The sequence below is a fragment of the Marmota marmota genome, unplaced genomic scaffold, assembly GCF_001458135.2.
Source record: "Marmota marmota marmota unplaced genomic scaffold, marMar, whole genome shotgun sequence".
Classification (NCBI taxonomy): domain Eukaryota; kingdom Metazoa; phylum Chordata; class Mammalia; order Rodentia; family Sciuridae; genus Marmota; species Marmota marmota.
In genome coordinates this window covers 6278677-6297786 of record NW_025999968.1, presented here as the reverse complement: position 1 = coordinate 6297786, position 19110 = coordinate 6278677, and the positions used below count along the sequence as shown (strand labels likewise).

The following is a 19110-nucleotide window of genomic DNA, read 5'->3' as shown; positions in this document are numbered from 1 at the left end:
AACAATATAATTCCTTACATTTTATCAGACCATAATGGAATGAAATTAGAAATCAACATGACAAAACCACACAGAAAATACGTATACACATGGAGACTGAACAATATACTTTTGAATGACAAATAAGGTGATAGAAGAAATCAGGAGAGAAATTTACAAAATTTTTAGATTCAAATGAGAATTGTTGTCAGGAGCAGAGAATGAATCATTGCTTTAACTGATCCCTGGACAGACTTGATGCTGCTCCTGGAAATTTCTCAGTGGAATCCGCCAATTGAAAACTGCCCAGTTGATGGTGGCCTCTGGAATAGGGAGAATTCTGTGCCTGCCATGGAATTCTTTAGTTCATAGCTTTGAATTCAAAGACCAGCTCCCAGGAACAGAATCAAGGACAGAGGATTCTGAACATAGCAAAATAACTACAATGTTTCACCAGTGCTGCTGCTCCTGGGCCTGCCACTGAATTTGAGACAATGGGCTTCCTGAGTACTGGACAAAGCTCCCAGCATAGCACACTGCAACAGTGGAAAAGCTGCATAAATGTTCTAGTCCTGTAACTTTCGTGTGCACAAAGAATAATGCCTCTCTAGTCATGACTATAATTCCTCTATAGTCTTGATTATGAGACCACATATAAATATACTTGCTGGAACAGCACTTTAATCAATGTTTCCCCATTGAGTGCAGGCTTCTACCTGATCCTAGCTCTCTTCTCAATATCTGCGTGTGTATGATTTCTTCAATCCCCCATCACCCCTTGCTGGTTTCCCAAGTTCAGACGTGCAGGTCAAAGCAAATAGTGATGCGACATATTAGAACCTCTGGGACACTATGACGCAGTTCCAAGAAGAAGGTTTATAGTTATGGGTGCTTAAGTAAGAAAATCAGAAATATCCCAAATAAACAACCTAATGATGCATTTCAAGATCCTTAAAAAAGAACAAACCAACTTCAAAACCAGTAAAAGGAAGGAAATAATTAAGATCAGAGCTGAAATCAATGAAATTGAGAAATAAAAATCAATACAAAGAATCAATGAAATAAATGAGTCGGTTCTTTGAAAACATAAACAAAATTGATGAGCCCTTAGCCAAACTAACCCATAGAAAAAGAGAGAAGACAAATTAATAAAATTAGAAATGAAAAAATGAGAAATCAGCACAGACATCATGGAAATCCATAGGATCATTAGAGGCTATTTAGAAAACTTATACTCCAATAAATTGGAAAACCTGGAAGAAATGAATACATTTCTAGACACATATGACCTGCCAAACTGAATCAAGAGGACATAGGAAACCTAAAGAGACCAATAACTAGCAATGAGATAGAAGCAGTAATAAAAAGTCTTCCAATAAAGGAAAACCCAGGATCAGATGGATTCTCCACTGAATTCTACCAGATCCTTAAAGAAGAAATAATCCCAATGTTCCTCAAATTATTTCATGAAATAAAAATGGACAGAACACTTCCAAATTCATTTTATGAAGCTAGTATCACAATCGTATTAAAATAAGATAAGGACACATTAAGGAAAGACAACTACAGAACAATATCCCTGATGAACTTAGATATAAAAATCCTTAATAAAACATTAGCAAATCATACACAATAACATACTAAGAAGATTTTACATCATGACGACCAAGGTAGTTTTATCCCAGGGATGCAAGGATGGCTTAACATATGTAAATCAATAAATGTAATTCATCATATAAATATAATAAAGGACAAAAATGACTTAGTCATCTCAATAGATGCAGAGAAAGCATTTGACAAAATTCAGCACCCATTCATGATAAAAACACTAAAAATTAAAATAGGGATAGAAGGAATATACCTTAACATCATAAAAGCTATATATGAAAAATCCAAAACCAACCACACAGTAAATGGAGAAAGCCTGAAAACATTTCTTTTAAAATCTGGAACAAGACAAGGATGTTCACTCTTACCACCCACATTTAATATAGTACTAGAAATTCTAGCCAGAGTACCTAGGGAAGAGAAGAAAATTAAAAGAGATAAAAATAGAAAAGACATCAGATTATCACTGCAGATGATATGATCCTTTACATAAAAGACACAAAAAAACTCTATCAAGAGACAGTTAGAGCTAATAAACAAATTCAGCAAAGTGGTAGGTTACAAAATCAACATACAAAAATCAATAGCTTTTCCTATGTATCAACAATGAATCTACTGAAAAATAAATCAAAAAAACAATTCCATTCAAAATAGTCTTAAAGAAGAAAACTAAGACTAATAGTCTTAGTACAGAATAGGAGACACAGAGACAAACCCATGCATCTACAGTCATCTGATCCTTGACAAAGGTGCTATAAATGTACATTGAAGAATAGACTGTCTTTTAAACAAATGGTACTGAGAAAACTGGTTATTCATCTGTAGAAGAATAAAACTAGACCCTTATCTCTCATCCTATATAAAAATCAACTCAAAAAGGAGCAAAGACCCAGGAATTAGACCAGAAACTAGGCAACTCCTAAAAGAAAATGTATAGTCCAAATAACCCAGAGTAGAGACACAGGCGATGACTTTCTTAATAGGACCCCTAAAGCTCAGGAAATAATGTCAAGTTAATAAGTGGGATGTCATCAAATTAAAAAGTTTCTGCATATCAAAGGAAACAATTGAGAATGTAAAGAAAGGACCTACAAAATGGGAGAAAATCTTTGCTAGTTATTCTTCTGACAGAGGATTAATATCTAGAATATATAAAGAAATCAAAAAACACCCCCCCAAAAAGAAAGAAAATTCAATTAATAAATATGCAAATGAATTAAACAGATACTTCTCAAAGAAGAAATATAAATGGTCAATAAACATATGAAAAAAATTTTCAACATCATTAGCAATTAAGGAAATGTAAATCAATCTCATATCACATCAGTCAAAAAGGCAGCCATCAAGAACACAAACAATAATAAACACTGGAGAGGATATAGAGAAAAAGGAACATTTTTACACTGTTAGTGGGATTGTAAATTAGTACAACCACTATGGAAATCAATATTGAGTTTCCTCAAAAGACAGGGCATGATAGAAAGATCTGATACAAGACGGTGGACTAGAGAGAGGATGCATTCCCTGTCACTCCATGACTGGGATTCAAGCAGTGGAAATACTATTTCTCTGCGAGACAACCATCCACTGCTGACCTGCGGCCCACTGGTCACCACACTCACCTCAGACAGAGCATTAATCTTCAGAATATATAAAGAACTCAAAAAACTGAACACCGAAAAAATAAATAACCCAATCAATAAATGGGCTAAGGAACTGATCAGACACTTCACAGAAGAAGAAACACATTTGATAAAAAAATATATAAAAAAATGTCCAACATCTCTAGTAATTAGAGAAATGTAAATCAAAACTACTCTAAAATTTCATCTTACTCCAGTCAGAATGGCAATTATCAAGAATACAAGCAACAATAAATCTTGGCGAGGATGTGGGGGGAAAAAGGCACACTCATACATTGCTGGAGGATCTGCAAATTGGCACAGTCTATATCGAAAGCAGTATGGATTCCTCAGAAAACTTGAAATGGAACCACCATTTGACTCCATTATCCCACTCCTCGGTTTATACCCATTGGACTTAAAATCAGCATACTACAGTGCAGCCACATCAATGTTTATAGCAGTTTTACTAACAAAAGCTAAATTATAGAACCATCTTAGGTGCCCTTCAACAGATAAATGGATAAAGAAAATGTGGCATGTTTTCTTTATATACACAATGGAATATTACTTAGCCTTAAAGAAGAATGAAATTATGGCATTTTCAGGTAAATGGATGGACCTGGAGAATATCATGCAAAGTGAAATAAGTCAATCCAAAAAACAAAGGCCCAATGTTTTCTCTGATATGTGGATGCTAATTCACAATGGAGGGGGGTATGGTTTAGAGAAAAACAGTTACTTTGGATTAGGTAGAGGGGAGTGAAAGGAGGGGAGTAGGTATAGAAGTAGGAAGGACAATAGAATGAAATGGATATTACTACCCTCTGTGCACATATGACTACAAAACTGGTATGATTCTATATCCTGTACAACCAGAAAAAATGAGAAATTATACTCCATTTATGTATGATTTGTCAAAGTGCATTCTACAGTTATGTATAACTGATTACAACAAATTTTAAAAAGATAGAAAAAGTTCATATTCCTACAGTTCCATATGCCATACAGCTATATTTCTAAGTGATATGATGTCAACAAAAGTCTTGGCTGGTGCTGCCATGAAACCTATTATTTGCAAAACTAAGAAACAACAGACTCAGCTAGAAAACCCCTTAACCCTTTGCCCTTCTATCCTTGATCCTTCTTCCCTTTGACCTGCTTTAAACATGTATGCCTGTCACAGAAAATAGCAGATATTAAAAGCAGACATACAAAAGAGATGTTAAGATAATATTTAAAAAGTAGCTAACATCCATTTGTCAAATCTCACAACTTGAATAGCAATAAATAAATAAAACCTTAACATATGAAAAAGAAAGTAAGAATTTTGGTGATATTAACTATAAACTAGATTGGAGTATGGCGGGGGTAAAAATTATTACATTGTTACTCACCAAGGAAACCCAGAACTTCCCTGGCCCAGAGTAGAAGCCACAAAGGATGGGAGAGGGGTTGGGTGGAATGAAGATTTCAGGCAGTGGCTCCTCTTCCTCTTCTTCCTCCTCTTCCTGGAATTCTTTTTCTGCATCTTCTCCCATCTCTTCTATTAGCTTCTTTATCCTTTCTTCCCTTTCTTTTGCCTTCAACTCCTTTTGCTTTTCTCTCTTTTCAATTTCTATTAATCTCTTTTAAAAGAGACATGAAACAACTGTAACATTCCTTTATACTATTGAGAAGAAAGTAGAAGGAAGATAGGGTTCTAGAAAAACCCATAGCTCTGATGTAACAAACAATAACATTTAAAAATAATAATCATTGTGGGATTTCTGTTTTAACCCCTATTGTTGGTTTATAGAAATTATTTTGTAATTTCCTCCTAACAGAGGGTTTAAACATAGTTTTCTCTCAGAGCCTGTTACTATCCATGCAGGACCTAGATGGATTGAAACAGTCCCTGGGGAAAGTTGTTTCCAGCTTTAATAACTCTGTGATTTAGGTTCTCGTTGTCTATCAACTAGTCATTGAAAAATACCCCAACACTACTGTCCCTCCTTTTCCTGTCTTTTACCTCTTTATTTTGTTCATTCCGCTGTTTTACCTTCCTAATTCATAGGATCTCATCACTTCAATATTCTCCTCAAACACTCACAATGATCGATCCCAGTGGTCTAAATTGAAATGTCTTGGCTGGCATTTAAGGGGGCTCCAGGCTCTTTGGTCACAGACTTCTACTATATCCCTCCACAAACTGCATTCCTCCATTTACCAGTCCATTCTTCATCTCCTGAAAACACTCACAACTCTGCCTTCCATCAAGATGTTCGCCCACTAAATCTTGAATGTCATTCTCTCCATTTCAACTTTTCAGAATCCTTCCAATCTTCTAAGTATTAAAGGTCACTTCCATGCAACCATCTTTGACCTCCTCCCACTCCTCCCACTCTGACATCAGTATCTTCTATCCTTAAAATTCTTTCTTGATCCTTCTAGTAGACACTACTTGAATTTTAGTGTTTATTCACTACTACATTCTAATAGCTGCTTTCCTACCAGATTATAAGCTCCTTAAGGTCAGGGTGGTTTGTGTCTTGTTTTTTTTTTTTTTTTGGTATTCCCAAAAAACATTTCTTACAGGATAGTTTATATCCTAAAGAGAGAGAAAATATTAGGAGATAATGCCTCAACAATATCACATACCAGAATCTTAGATTTGACACTTGTGAAATGGAAACATTTTAAGCACATATCATGGATTTCATAGGAAACTACATCACGATCTTTTTCTTCTTCCTTAATGGTTGGACATGGAGCTTCAAGAACATAACCATTTTCACAGAAAATCAATAAAGTACTGTCAGGCTAAAAAAGAAAGATTAAATATGCCATTCACATTTAGGAAATTTCTTTTCTTTTTAAAAGCAGCTTTATTTAAGTATAATTGACATACAATATTTTAATCAGATTTTTGTCCCTGTGACAAAAAAAAAAATTATTTTTTTGTCCCAAAAGACTACAAGAAAAATTAGAAGAGGAAAAGTTTAGTTTTGGCTCATGGTTTCTGAGGTTCAGTCCCTGGTCAGCAGATTGCATAGCTCTGGGTCCAAGTGAGGCAAAACATCAATCATGACAGAAGGGTGTGGCAGAGGGAAGCAGCTCAGGGTGAAGCAATCAAGAAGCAGAGAGATCCACTTATTATAAAATATATACCCAAAGGCAACCCAGTGACCTACCTCCTCTAGCCACAACCTACCTGCCTACAATTACACCCAGCTAATCCATATCAGTGGATCAATCTTAGGTTACAACTCTCCTAATCGAATCATTTCACCACTGACCATGTTTACATTATCTCACACATGAGCTCTTGGGGACATCTCATAACCTTTAATAAATTACACATGTTTAAAGTGTACAATTTGATCAGTTTTAACATAAGCGTACATCACAAGACCATCCATTACCTCCAGATGTTTCTTTGTTGCCATTTGTTATCCCACCCTGTCTTTCCTGCCCTCCCAGACTGCTACTTTGACCTTCTTCAGAAAACAACTGATCTTCTTTTGTCCGTAGATTACTTTGCTTTTCCTAGAATTTTATTGGAAATTTTAAAAAATTTTATTGTACGTTTAGGCAAATTTCTTAAAACATCATTCAAAAATATTATATACCAAAAAATATAATTCATACTTATATAAACAATATTTAAAATATTCTTTAGTCCTTCCTTTTGTAGTTATTAGTAATAAGTCTAGTTCTTAATACTTATTAGGTAACTAATTATTTATTATTATGTAATAGCTAATTATTAACTATTATGTGATTACTAAATAGTAAACTAATAGTTAAAATTAGATTTAGATTTGGTACAGAGGCCATAACATATTTTCTAAGTGAATTACCTATTAGCCCAAAGGGAAGAATATTATAATTAGAAGTGCCAAAAATAATCTGTAGTATGTAGATGGCATATTAATTCTTAGACTACTTTGACAGCTCTTCCTCTATCTGCCTGAGTTAATTTAAATGAGGATATTTCCAGGGTTTGGTCCTCTTCCCTCTTCTCATCCCTCTCCAAAAGTATTCTCTGAGAAATCTTATTCCCTGATTTCCACTAGTATGTAAACATATTCCAAATTAATCTCACTAGCACAGATTTATTTCTTGTTCCAAAACTATGTGTGAGAAATCCTCATCTTGAAATTACGTAGACACACTATTTGAAATGTTTATTTGTTCAGTTACCCCATTATATACTTATTATGTATCTACGATGAACTCAGTATTTTGTTAAATACTAGAATTAAAATAACAAAAAGAAAATAGGTATAGTCCCTACCATTATAGATCTTACTCCAAAGGGACAGTCTGACATTTGGAAATTCACAAATATTAATGTAAACCATAATTGTAAAAGCGTGCATAGGTAGCACAGAACAAACAGATTGTGCAAAGTTTCCTGAGAATGTGGTACCAAAGCTTCAAGGTAAAGGTTGAATAAAACATAATGAATTAGGGGAAGGTTTGAAGAAGCATGCTATATAAAGAAAACACTATGTGAAAGTGGCTTTTGGCACATTGGGTTTATAAGAAAAATGTGGGGTTGGATGGCAACACCAAGAGCAATGGAACAGAAGAGAAAAGAGACTGGGATGGAGCATTAGGAAAACTTAACATTCACTGACTGGTTAAAGGAGACCAAGAAGGAATGGCAAGATGTGAGAGAGGAAACCAAGAAAGAAAACCATCATAAAAATCAAAGAAAAAGTTACTTTAAAGAGGAAGAAAATGTCAACAAGGTCAAATGATGCTAAGAAGTCAAGGTAGGTAAGAATTAAATATTAAATGGCTATTGGTGGTGGCTGTAGAAGAGTTGATTGCTGAAATGATAAAACTAGAAGCCAGGTAAGAACACATAAGGAGGGAATGGTAAGTAAGGAAATTGAATATCTAGATCAATCCTTTTGAGAGAATTGGCTAAGAAGAGAGATGGGCAGTAGCTGGAAGACAACACAAGACAAATGAATTTATTGTTTGTAAGTGGGAGATGCTAGAACTTCTTTAAGTATTGATAGAAATTATCCAATAAATAGGTGAGGTAAAATTTATATGACAGAAAAAAATATAAAGTAAAAAACTGAAAAAAAGTGGGAGGAAGTAGAATCCAAAGGACAAGAGAAATAATTGCCAATACATAGGAATAGAGAGAGCTCTTCTTTTGTGAAAGTGGGAAGAAGAACTAGTAGATACAGAGGTAAATAGAATGTTTCTCAGTGTGTGTTTCCTTGGGTTCATCTTATTTGGTGTTCTTTGGACTTCTTGGATCTGGATATCTATTTTGGATCTAGATGTTTGTCTTCAGATCACTTATCTTTTCTTCTGTTTGATCTAGTGTTAGTACGCTGTTGAACCCCTCTAGTCAAATTTTTAATTCAGTCAGTATATTCTTCAACTCCATGATTTTTTGTTGGTACTTTTAAATGTTTTCTATAACTTTGTTGAAATGTTCACTTTCTTCACTTCAGTGAGCATCTTTATGACTCTTATTTTGAATTCCCTATCAAATGAATCATGTTTCCATTTCATTAGGGTCAGTCTTAGGGGACTTCTCTTGTTCCTTTGTTTGGAACATCTTGTCTCATTCTTCACTTTCTGTGAGTCTCTGGTGTTAGTGTCTGTGCATTAGACAAAGCAGATACTTCTCTCAGTCTTCATATATGGGTCTTACATAGAAGAATACCTCCACCAATGGACATAGGCAGAGATCCTTAGAACCTCTATCAACTCTTTCCCTCCCAGGGAAAAGCAGGAAGTTTTCATTTTTGTATGATATCTCTGTGCTGAGCCTGGGATAGAAGTTCTGGCATCTACCCATTCAAAGCACTATTTCTATTTTGTTAGGTAGATGGACTACTATCTAGATTCTATGCCAAAAATAAATAAATAAATGAAATAAGCTTCAATAATGAAAGAAAAAATTAAAGTAAAATAAGAAATAAGAGAGTTTGCTAACAGCTGACCTGCATGAAAAGAAGATCTGAAGAATGCAATTCAGGTAGCAAGAACAGAAAAAAATAAAGAGCAAATAACGTGGTAAACACATAGGAAATTCTTAGTGAACACTAACTGATTATAAGTGTGTGTGTGTATTTTTTGTGTGTGTGTGTGTGTGCTGTGGATCAAACCCCAGGGCCTTGTGCTGCAAGGCAAGCACTCTACCAACTGAGCCATATCCCCAACCCCATTTCTATTTTTTTAATGTCACAGATAGTTTTAATTTTAAAATAGACAACAATTGGATATCATTCCAGAAGGAAGATAGAGAGATGACACTAAGATATCTGTATTTTCCAGCAAGAAAGTACTGATATAACATTAAACTTCCATGAATTAAAGATATATATTAAAATGAAAGATAATCATTAAAAGAATAGAAATAGATGTAAAACTTCCAAATGGATAGAAGGAAAATTGGAATGATTTTTTTTAAAGTCAGTGCAAAAGAAGGCACATAAAGAAAGAAAAATTCTTCATAAAAATAAGAAAGTATGGGACAAAGAGTAAACAAAATAAGATACCTGATTTAATCTAAACATAATAGTAATAACATTACTTTAAAATAAATACTCAAATTAATATTCAAAGATTATCAATTTGGATACTTTTTAGGATTAAACTATATTATGTAAAAGATATACATCACTAGATATAAAAGGTTTACTTCATAATAATAAAAGGCTAAATTCACCAGAAAATTAGTAATTTGTAATTACAAACAATAATAGTACGGCTTCACAATATTATTTTTAAAAAGTGTCAAACTCAGAAGGGAGAATATTCAATGAAACAAAAAGATTTATAAAATATCTCTAGCAGCAACAAGCAAGTAGAAAATTCAAATAATATGGATAATTTAACTATACAATTTAAAAACTTGAGCTATAAAAATGCAAAAAAAAAATGCAGATAATTTTTAAGAATATATATTCTTTTTAAGCATAAGATGAGCATTTATAAACTTTTCATCAATAAATTTCAGAGTATTAAAATAATATAGGATTTATTCTTTTGCTAAAATGCAATTGCTGTAGATATCAATAATAAAAAGATAATTAGAAATTCCTTATATTTGGAAATTAAGAACATGCTTCTAATTTTTTTACATGCCAGTATGTAAAAAAAAATCAAAATGAAACTGATAAAATATTTTGTACTGAATGATAATGAAAATACTATGTCATTAAAACTTGTGAGATATAGCAAAAATCTACATAGTTTCAGAATGATGCCTATAAAGAAGACTAATAATAAAGTATAAATAGTCATTTCATGAAAGTAGGGCAACATACAATAAAATAAACCATAAGAAAGTAAATGTAGGCAAATGGTAAAAGAGCAAAATTTAATGAAATAAAAAATAATAAAGCCAAATGCTTCTTGAAAACACTAATAAAATTGATCAACTTCTACCAAGACTAATTAAGCAAAGGGTGAGAGGAAGACAGAGAATATAAATAACCACTATAAAATATGAAAAAGGTACATCACTACAGATTCTGTGATATTAAGGATATTATCAAAACTACAAGCAATACATTTTAAAATTCAAAAGAAAATTTCCTAGGCAAAAACATGTACTTCCCCAAATTGAGTCAAGAATAGTTCATCTTAATATCACTGTAATCATTGAAGACACTGAATTCAAACTTTAAAATTATTTAATAAAGGAAAAAAAACAGTTAAGATGACTCTGGTACCAAATCTGCCAAACATTCAAAATTCTAGTATAATAAAAAATCTTCAAGAGAACAGAAAAAGAGGAATTAGTTCTCAATTTTTCTCAGGGAGTAGAATAGCCTAAATAACAAGTCTGATGATGAAATATGAGGACAGAAAATAATGCAATGTTGCTTATGACATAGATGAAAAATTCTAATATTAACAACCTGAATTCAATAGCATAAAAAAGTCTTTTATGCTGAATTCAATAGCATAGTTTTATGCTGAATTCAATAGCATAAAAAAGTTTTCTAAAACAGCTAATCAGAGAAGAAACAAGAAGGGATCAAGAAGCCAGAGGGAAGAGAAACACAGTGAGGTGAGCTGGACATTCTCCGTACATATATCTCCTGAGTACATTTGTCAATTACAGCACAGAACCTAGAAGCCAAGTAGAATGCTGTGTCCTAGAGCTTTAGGCATTATCTCAGAAATGAGGAGAAAAAGTTGGAAGGCCAAAACTATAAGAAAGTAAGGCAGCAAGATCCCAGAAAGAAAGAAAATGCAGAAAAGTGAGCCTGACACTCTGCTGGGCCTTGGCATTTGAAGTACTTACATAGCCCTATGCCATATGGGAACATGATTTGTTCATTTCATCCCAATGGTTACATTATCTTTTATTCCACAATCAATTATGAAAGATGCTACTCCTGGGTATAAAAGTGTGGTTCAAAAATTATTTTCTTTTAGCTCTTTATAGTCCTATATCTACTAAAGAAACTGAATATATATTTTAAAAATCCTCCTACAAAAAAATAACTTGGGTCCATTCTCTTTATAGGAGCCAAAAATACCTTGATTCAAACCCTGGCAAGGCCATTTTAAAAGGTGGAAATGATCTACCACACTTTCGTGAATATGGATGCAAAAATCCTTAATAAAATATTAGCAAATGGAGTCTGTGTATGTGTGTTAAAACCTAGTTTATGTGTGCCAATATGACAAGGAGGTAGGCCATTGTAGGTGGAAAAGATCAAGATCCAAAGCATGAAACATTAAACAGTAAGAAACAAAAATGAGATAGAGGAGGGGAGAGATTCAAGAGATGTTTCAGATTTGTAATCAACAGCACTTAGTAAAACACTGAAGACCAAGGTGGTTAGAGATAGAAACTAGAATCACTTTCAAGATTCTGACTTTGGTGATTAGGAGAATGGTAGACCCAGAGAAATACAGGAGAAAGAACATGTCTTAGAGAAACAGGAATGAATTCTATTTAAACACTTCAAATAATCCTCAGAAAAATCTAAAGATCACCAAATTCTGTTTTCTACATATCTCTGTCCAGTCTTTCATGTCCTGGTTACAGCTTGTCTGGAACACAGCTGTTCAATAGACACACTGCCTATGATCTGTCTCCTTTGTAATGTTATCACCCCACTGGCAATGCTTGTGTCTGCATATGTAATGTAACTTCATTAGAAATACCCAGAAACAACAGGCAGAAACTTAATGTTTTCAGGCAGGTACAAGATATGACAAGGTATTAGAAGCAAAGACCTATTGCTTTTGAAAAAATGAGGTGTGCAGTATATGTAGAGTACATGGATAATTTACTTTGACATTAGTAATCCTCAAATAATATTAGAAACACAAACACTTGACAGACAACACTTCTTGAAATGACTTTAAAATTGTGCTGTTTTAAAAATCTTTTATGTCTATTTAAAAAAAATTAACTTTTTTTTGAAACAAGTATAGATTCAAAGGACATTGAAAAATTAGTACAGAAGGATATCATGTACCCTTCACTACCAAAAGCAGGAAATCAAAATCAGTATAGAACAGGTATAAGTCTATGTCATTTTATCACATGTGCGGACTCATGTAATCATCATGGAAATCAAGATGCAAACTCTCTCATTACCACAAAAATCTCCCTCAAGATGCCCCTTTGTAGGAATACCCACTCCCTTCCTGCTCACCATTCCTAACCACTGGCAAATATTGCTTTGATTTTTAACTTTGTGCCAAGGGAAATGACTAAAGGATGCACTTATGTTGTATGCTGCGACGTAACATTTACACATTTCATACAGAGATTCCTGTGCAGTTATCACTCCCTTCTTTTGAACCCCCTGCACCTGTCACCTCTCCACATGACATGAGTCCTCAAAATTAAGGTACAATAATAGAAAATATTAATAATAATAATTTGTAAATTTTCTCCTCATAGTTCCCTGCTCTAAATTCACAACATACATTGTCTACATATAAAGATAAGGACAAGTACACTTAGATCTTAGAAATGAGCTTCTGATTGTCAGAGAGACCAATTGACTGATCCAAGTCAGAGCAATCTGACATGTGTACCCAACAACTGTATTCTCTGTGTACTCTGACAATGGCCTAAGTCATCATTGTTGAAGAAAGCCTGATACAACCCTGTTTTTTGAGAGATGTTCATGGCCACCTAATTAAGAGTACAGAAGAGAAGGAAGGTGGTGAGGAGAGCAGAGAGGTCCTGAATGAGGCTCAGCTGACCAAGCAACCTGATAACCAAAGGTTAGGGCTAATAATTCCACTCACTATTCTCTAGCCACAAGATCACTTCACTATGTTGCTAGGGTTTAGATGTGAGATGTACGCCAAAAGCTCATGTGCGAGACAAGACAAGAAAGTTTAGAGGTGAAATGATTGGGTTATGAAAACCTTAACCTAATCAGTATGTTAACTGATGAACTGAGTAGGTGGGATTAACTGAGTGGTGACTGGGCAGGTAGGGTATGACTGGAGGAGGTGGGTCATTGGGAGCACGTCTTTTGGTGTATATGTTGTGAGCTGATCTTAGGCTCTCTCTGCTTCCTGGTGCAATGTTCCCAGCTGCTTTCCTCTGCCACACCTTTCCACCATGATGTTCTGCCTCACCTTGAGCCCTGAGGAATGGAGCCAGCCTTCTATGAACTGAGACCTCTGAAAGTATGGGCCCCAAAATGAACTTTTCCTCCTCAAATTGTTCTTGTCAGTTCTTTTGGTCATGGCAACAAAAAAGCTGACTAAAACATATATAGTAATTGAGATTGAAGCTTGAGGAAAAGTAATAATGACTCACATGTATTATTGAAGACCATATTAGTTGGCAAACAGGTCCAGGAGTGTTAATGTAACCAACTGGCTTATAATTCTTTTCCACTTCAAAGAAAAAGACGGTTTGATCTTTACTCTAAAAGACGTACACCCAACAAATTTACATTACTATGAAATCTAGTTTTAGAACATGAATAACATTTAATGGTATATGTTATATACACTGAATACTTATACATACAATGGTCATATATCTCAGATTATTCTGAAGTAATTCTTCAAATATTTGCTTTATCTCCCCATGTGTTCTAGTATGTGGTTCTGAAATTTTGATTATCATTCTTATACATAAATTAATTCACAAAAAGTTCTATAATGCATATGTTCACATCTTAATGCATGAAAATTTTTCAGTTATTCTATTCATTTATGCCAGTTCAACTTTGTTGCTATTGCAGTCCTGGAGATTGAACCTAGGGCCTTGTGAATATTAGGCAAGTGTTCTACCACTAAACTACACACTCAGCTATGGTAATTCTACTTAGGAATGTACCCACACTATAAAATGCTGATTTATAAATAATACATCTAGCAGTTGAAATTTTCTATGTATTTAAAATAAATAAAAACTAAATTGAGTAATGTTTACAAATTGGTAAGAATATCTTAAATGTTGTGAACAGAGTACACTGAAAGAATATGAATACAATGAAAGCAAAATATTAATATATTCTTAGATAATTAATTTCAGTAAAGCACAATTAAGTAGGTGGACTTATAAGGGTAAGGTTAACCATCACATTGCAATAGGAACCAGGAGGAGAATCTTCAGCTTACCCCTGTGGCTAGAACTTCTGCATCACGTTCATATGCTAAAGCAGTGACTTGAGCAGTATGGGGTTTGAAAACGTGTTTCAAAAATATATCGACATCGGGAACTTTTTTCCGTCCTGCAAAAATTGTGAGCCCTTTCGGATCATAAAGTTCAAGAATTCGAACAACCCCGTCTTCAAATCCTACAGCAATTTGTGCTCCAGAGTAGCTCACCTGAAAAAAAAAAATTGAATGTGCAGGGCCTAAATTTAGTTAAGAAATGTGTACTACAGGACAAATAAGTCATTTTATCTCAATTTGGGTAATTTACATTGGCTGCCCACTGGTAATTTCTCATACCATTTTCAGGTAACCTCTATCATTCTAGGACAATGTTTTTTAATCACCAAGCTTTAATGAGCAAACATAGCAGAGTGGCTGCTGCAGCCACTAGGATACTATCACCAGTGACTCAACAGTGAACATAAATATACTCAATCTTTGGTTTCAGAATTTAAAGTCCCCTATCATCACACAAATTCGTGTGAAATATGAACTGAAACAAGTGATGAACAAGAGAAACATATTCTCTGAGAACATATAAAAAAGAAAACTGACCTAGATTGAAGGCTTCCATAAGGAAGAGATAGTAGATCTGAGATTAGAAGGATACTCAGAGATTAACTAGATACAGGGAGGTGGGACATGAACTCCTGAAAGAGGATATAATTTGTGCAAAGGTTCCGGTCAAAAAAAGAACATAACTCAGGGAAGTCATAGTTCCACTGTAGCAGACTAGAGTGAGGAAGCCGAGCTTCCACAAGAGGCTGGAGTGGAAGATAGGCAGGCATATGGTTATGAAATTGCTTTACATGACACATTGGTAGCCTATGTCTAAATAGTAATAGGAAATTGTCAAAAAGTTTGTAGTTAGGGATTATAGGAGAAAGGGAGGTGACATTGGTCAGACTGTTTCAAAACTTTCATTCAAGTTGCAGTATGCAAAACAGATGTAAGTTGGTCTAGATAGGGTGTAAGGAAACCTTTTGGAAGGCATTCTAAGAGATGGCTACTGTACTGCAGGAGATCAGTGGTGGCCACTTGGTCTGAGGTATTGCAGTAGAGAAGAGGAATGTGGATATATTTTAGAAAGCAGTATGATAGCCCTATTTGTGATGACTGGATATGGAGAATAAGGCAGAGGAATGTGCCAGGGATGACTGATAGTAGAATTTATTGAAACAGAAAATATTGGAAGAGAGCTAGTTGTGTGTGTTGGGGGTTGTTGTTCCCATTGTTGTTTTAGAGGGAGTGATGACTGGGATTGAGCAGATGATCATGAATTTCATCTTGAACATTTTGAATTTGAGGTCCCCTTAAAATCTCAAAATGGAGAGGACATTTAATCTGCAGCTTAGAAGAAAATTCAGAGCTAGAGATATAAATCTAGTAATGTCTGTATGCACTAAATATCCTGACTTGGAGGGCACTAGGTAGAAGTTCAAAAGCCCAGGCATCCTTAAAAACAGAATGACCATCCCTGAGGCCAGGCAATTATAAGAATATTAGGAATAAGAAAATTGCACTCCATTCAACAAAGATTTACTAAGTGTCTAAATGTACTAGTAACTGTAGAGGCACAGGAGGTAAAGAAGAATAAGGTATGGCTGTCACAGTAAAAGTCTAATAGAAAAGATAGACAATAAAGCAAACAATTTTAGTATGTTGTAATAAATGCTGTCAGAGAAATGCACATAATACTTAAAGGAGAACTCACAGAGGAAGGAAGACCTAAGTCTACTTGAAGATGCATTCACAGAAAGCCATGAAGAGATGATGTTTTTTTTTTTTAATATAATATTTTTTTTTTTAAAGATAGAGTGAGAGAGGGAGGGAGAGAGAGAGAGAGAATTTTTTTTTTTTAATATTTATTTTTTAGTTCTCGGCGGACACAACATCTTTGTTTGTATGTGGTGCTGAGGATCGAACCCGGGCCGCACGCATGCCAGGCGAGCGCGCTACCGCTTGAGCCACATCCCCAGCCCCAAGAGATGATGTTTGACCTGAGCCAAGTCATCAAGAATAATGTGGAGTCTTCCAGAAGGCAAGGAGTTGGGTATGCAGAAAAGATATTTCAGTTCAAGCATAACATCTGTATGATCATTACTTGGATATAAAGTTAAAAAGGAAACACTGTATGAACATCACACAACTCTCTGAATAAATGAATAAAGGGCATAGGCTATATTTAAAGACTAGGCCTATGGATCCAAGTGCTTTGTCACTTGTACTTATTCTAACCTCACCGTTATAAGGTCTTAAGGAGACCTCAAATTCAAAATGTTCAAGATGAAATTCATGAGTTCAAGATGAAATTCGTAAGTTCTTTTTATTGTCTAAGTTCTTTTTCTGGTGTTGATCCTATTATAACATTCTTCTCCATTCCAGTCTCCCTATCTATTTTTGGGATTGAATATTTTCTCTTTGATTTTAACCCAAAAGAGTAAGGATTAAACACTCCCCCAGAAGGGGCCCAGCAGCCCGCCTGCACGGTAGACAGACCACCCCAACTGGAGGAGGAGCCCAGCCTCCCGCCTGCACGGTAGGCAGACCACGCGGCCCGAAGAGGGGGCACAGCCGCCCGCCGGCGCAGTAGACAGACCACCCCAACTGGAGGAGGGGCCCAGCCGCCTGCTCGTGCGGTCACCTGACCGAGCTCTGGACAAACATAAGGTTTCCCCAACACCCCCCACCTCATCAAACACCTTATAAGAAAAACTGATGGAACTCATCTTGGAAAATCCCACCAACCGGTGGGCATGGCTACCAGCGCGGTTCTGCAGCGGATCAGGCACCTGGTTTAATTCTCAGAGAATAAGAGTAGAGAGGCCACAGGTGGAAGCTCAAGTCCGCTCACACTGACTACCACCACCACCCTGAACCCAGAGACTCAAGCTAGGAATAGACAACGCCACCAACTGGAAGAAAAGAAAACAGAGTTCTGAGACACATTTTTTTTTCTTTCTTTTTTTCTCTTCTCTCTCTCTTTTCATCTATTCATCCAGTCTCCTCCACCCTTCCCCCTCTGGTCCTCGCAACCTCAACATATATGAAACCAAGAATTGTGCATGAAAAAGGTCTTTAACAATTGAATCACCAGAGGAAAAACAAATCTTGTTAAGTAACATAAATAAACAAATATGGCTGGAAGTACAAACCATATCTCAATAGTAACCCTAAATGTTAATGGCATAACTCACCAATCAAGAGATACAGGTAGAAGAATGGATCAAAAAAAAAAAAGATCCAACAATATGCTGCCTACAGGAGATGCATTTGATAGGAAAAGACATACATAGACTGAAGGTGAAAGGGTGAGAAAAATCATACCACTTATATGGACCTCGGAAACAAGCAGGAGTGTCCATACTCATATCAAATAAAATAGACTTAAAGCCAAAGTTAATCACAAGGGATAAAGAGGGACACTACATACTACTCAAAGGAACCATACATCAACAAGACATAACAATCATAAATATATATGCCCCAAATAATGGTGCAGCTATGTTCATCAAACAAACTTTTCTCAAGTTCAAGAGTCAAATAGACCACAATACAATAATTATGGGAGACTTCAACACACCTCTCTCACCACTGGACAGATCTTCCAAACAAAAGTTGAATAAAGAAACTATAGAACTCAATAATACAATTAATAACCTAGACTTAATTGACATATATAAAATATACCACTCAACACCAAGCAGTTACACTTTTTTCTCAGTAGCACATGGATTCTTCTCAAAGATAGACCATATATTATGTCACAGGGCAACTCTTAGAAATTATAAAGGAGTAGAGATAATACCATGCATCCTATCTGATCATAAAGGAATGAAACTGGAAATCAATGATAAAAGAAGGAAGGAAAAATCCTGCATCACTTGGAGAATGAACAACATGTTACTGAATGATCAATGGGTTATAGAAGACATCAAGGAGGAAATTTAAAAAATTCTTAGAGATAAATGAAAACACAGACACAACATATCAGAATCTATGGGACACATTGAAAGCAGTTCTAAGAGGAAAATTCATTGCTTGGAGTTCATTCCTTAAAAAAAGAAAAAACCAACAAATAAATGATCTCACACTTCATCTCAAAACCCTAGAAAAAGAAGAGCAAAACAACAGCAAACATAGTAGAAGGCAAGAAATAATTAAAATCAGAGCTGAAATCAATGAAATTGAAACAAAAGAAACAATTTAAAAAATTGACAAAACTAAAAGTTGGTTGTTTGAAAAAATAAATAAGATTGACAGACCCTTAGCCATGCTA

The 19110-nt window shown here is 34.9% G+C and overlaps 1 protein-coding gene across 2 annotated transcripts in view; it reads right to left on the bottom strand.

Annotated features, from left to right (window-relative positions):
• Cfap44 (cilia and flagella associated protein 44) overlaps positions 1 to 19110 on the bottom strand; it is a 108701-nt gene that overhangs the window by 47323 nt on the left and 42268 nt on the right. For both annotated transcript variants that reach the window (XM_048803299.1, XM_048803298.1), the window contains exons 14-17: positions 14793 to 15002; positions 13981 to 14091; positions 5850 to 6011; positions 4607 to 4837 (exon numbers count right to left, since the gene is read on the bottom strand). In XM_048803299.1, coding sequence (XP_048659256.1) covers positions 4607 to 4837; positions 5850 to 6011; positions 13981 to 14091; positions 14793 to 15002 — 714 coding nt within the window. The remainder of the gene's footprint in view (positions 1 to 4606; positions 4838 to 5849; positions 6012 to 13980; positions 14092 to 14792; positions 15003 to 19110) is intronic.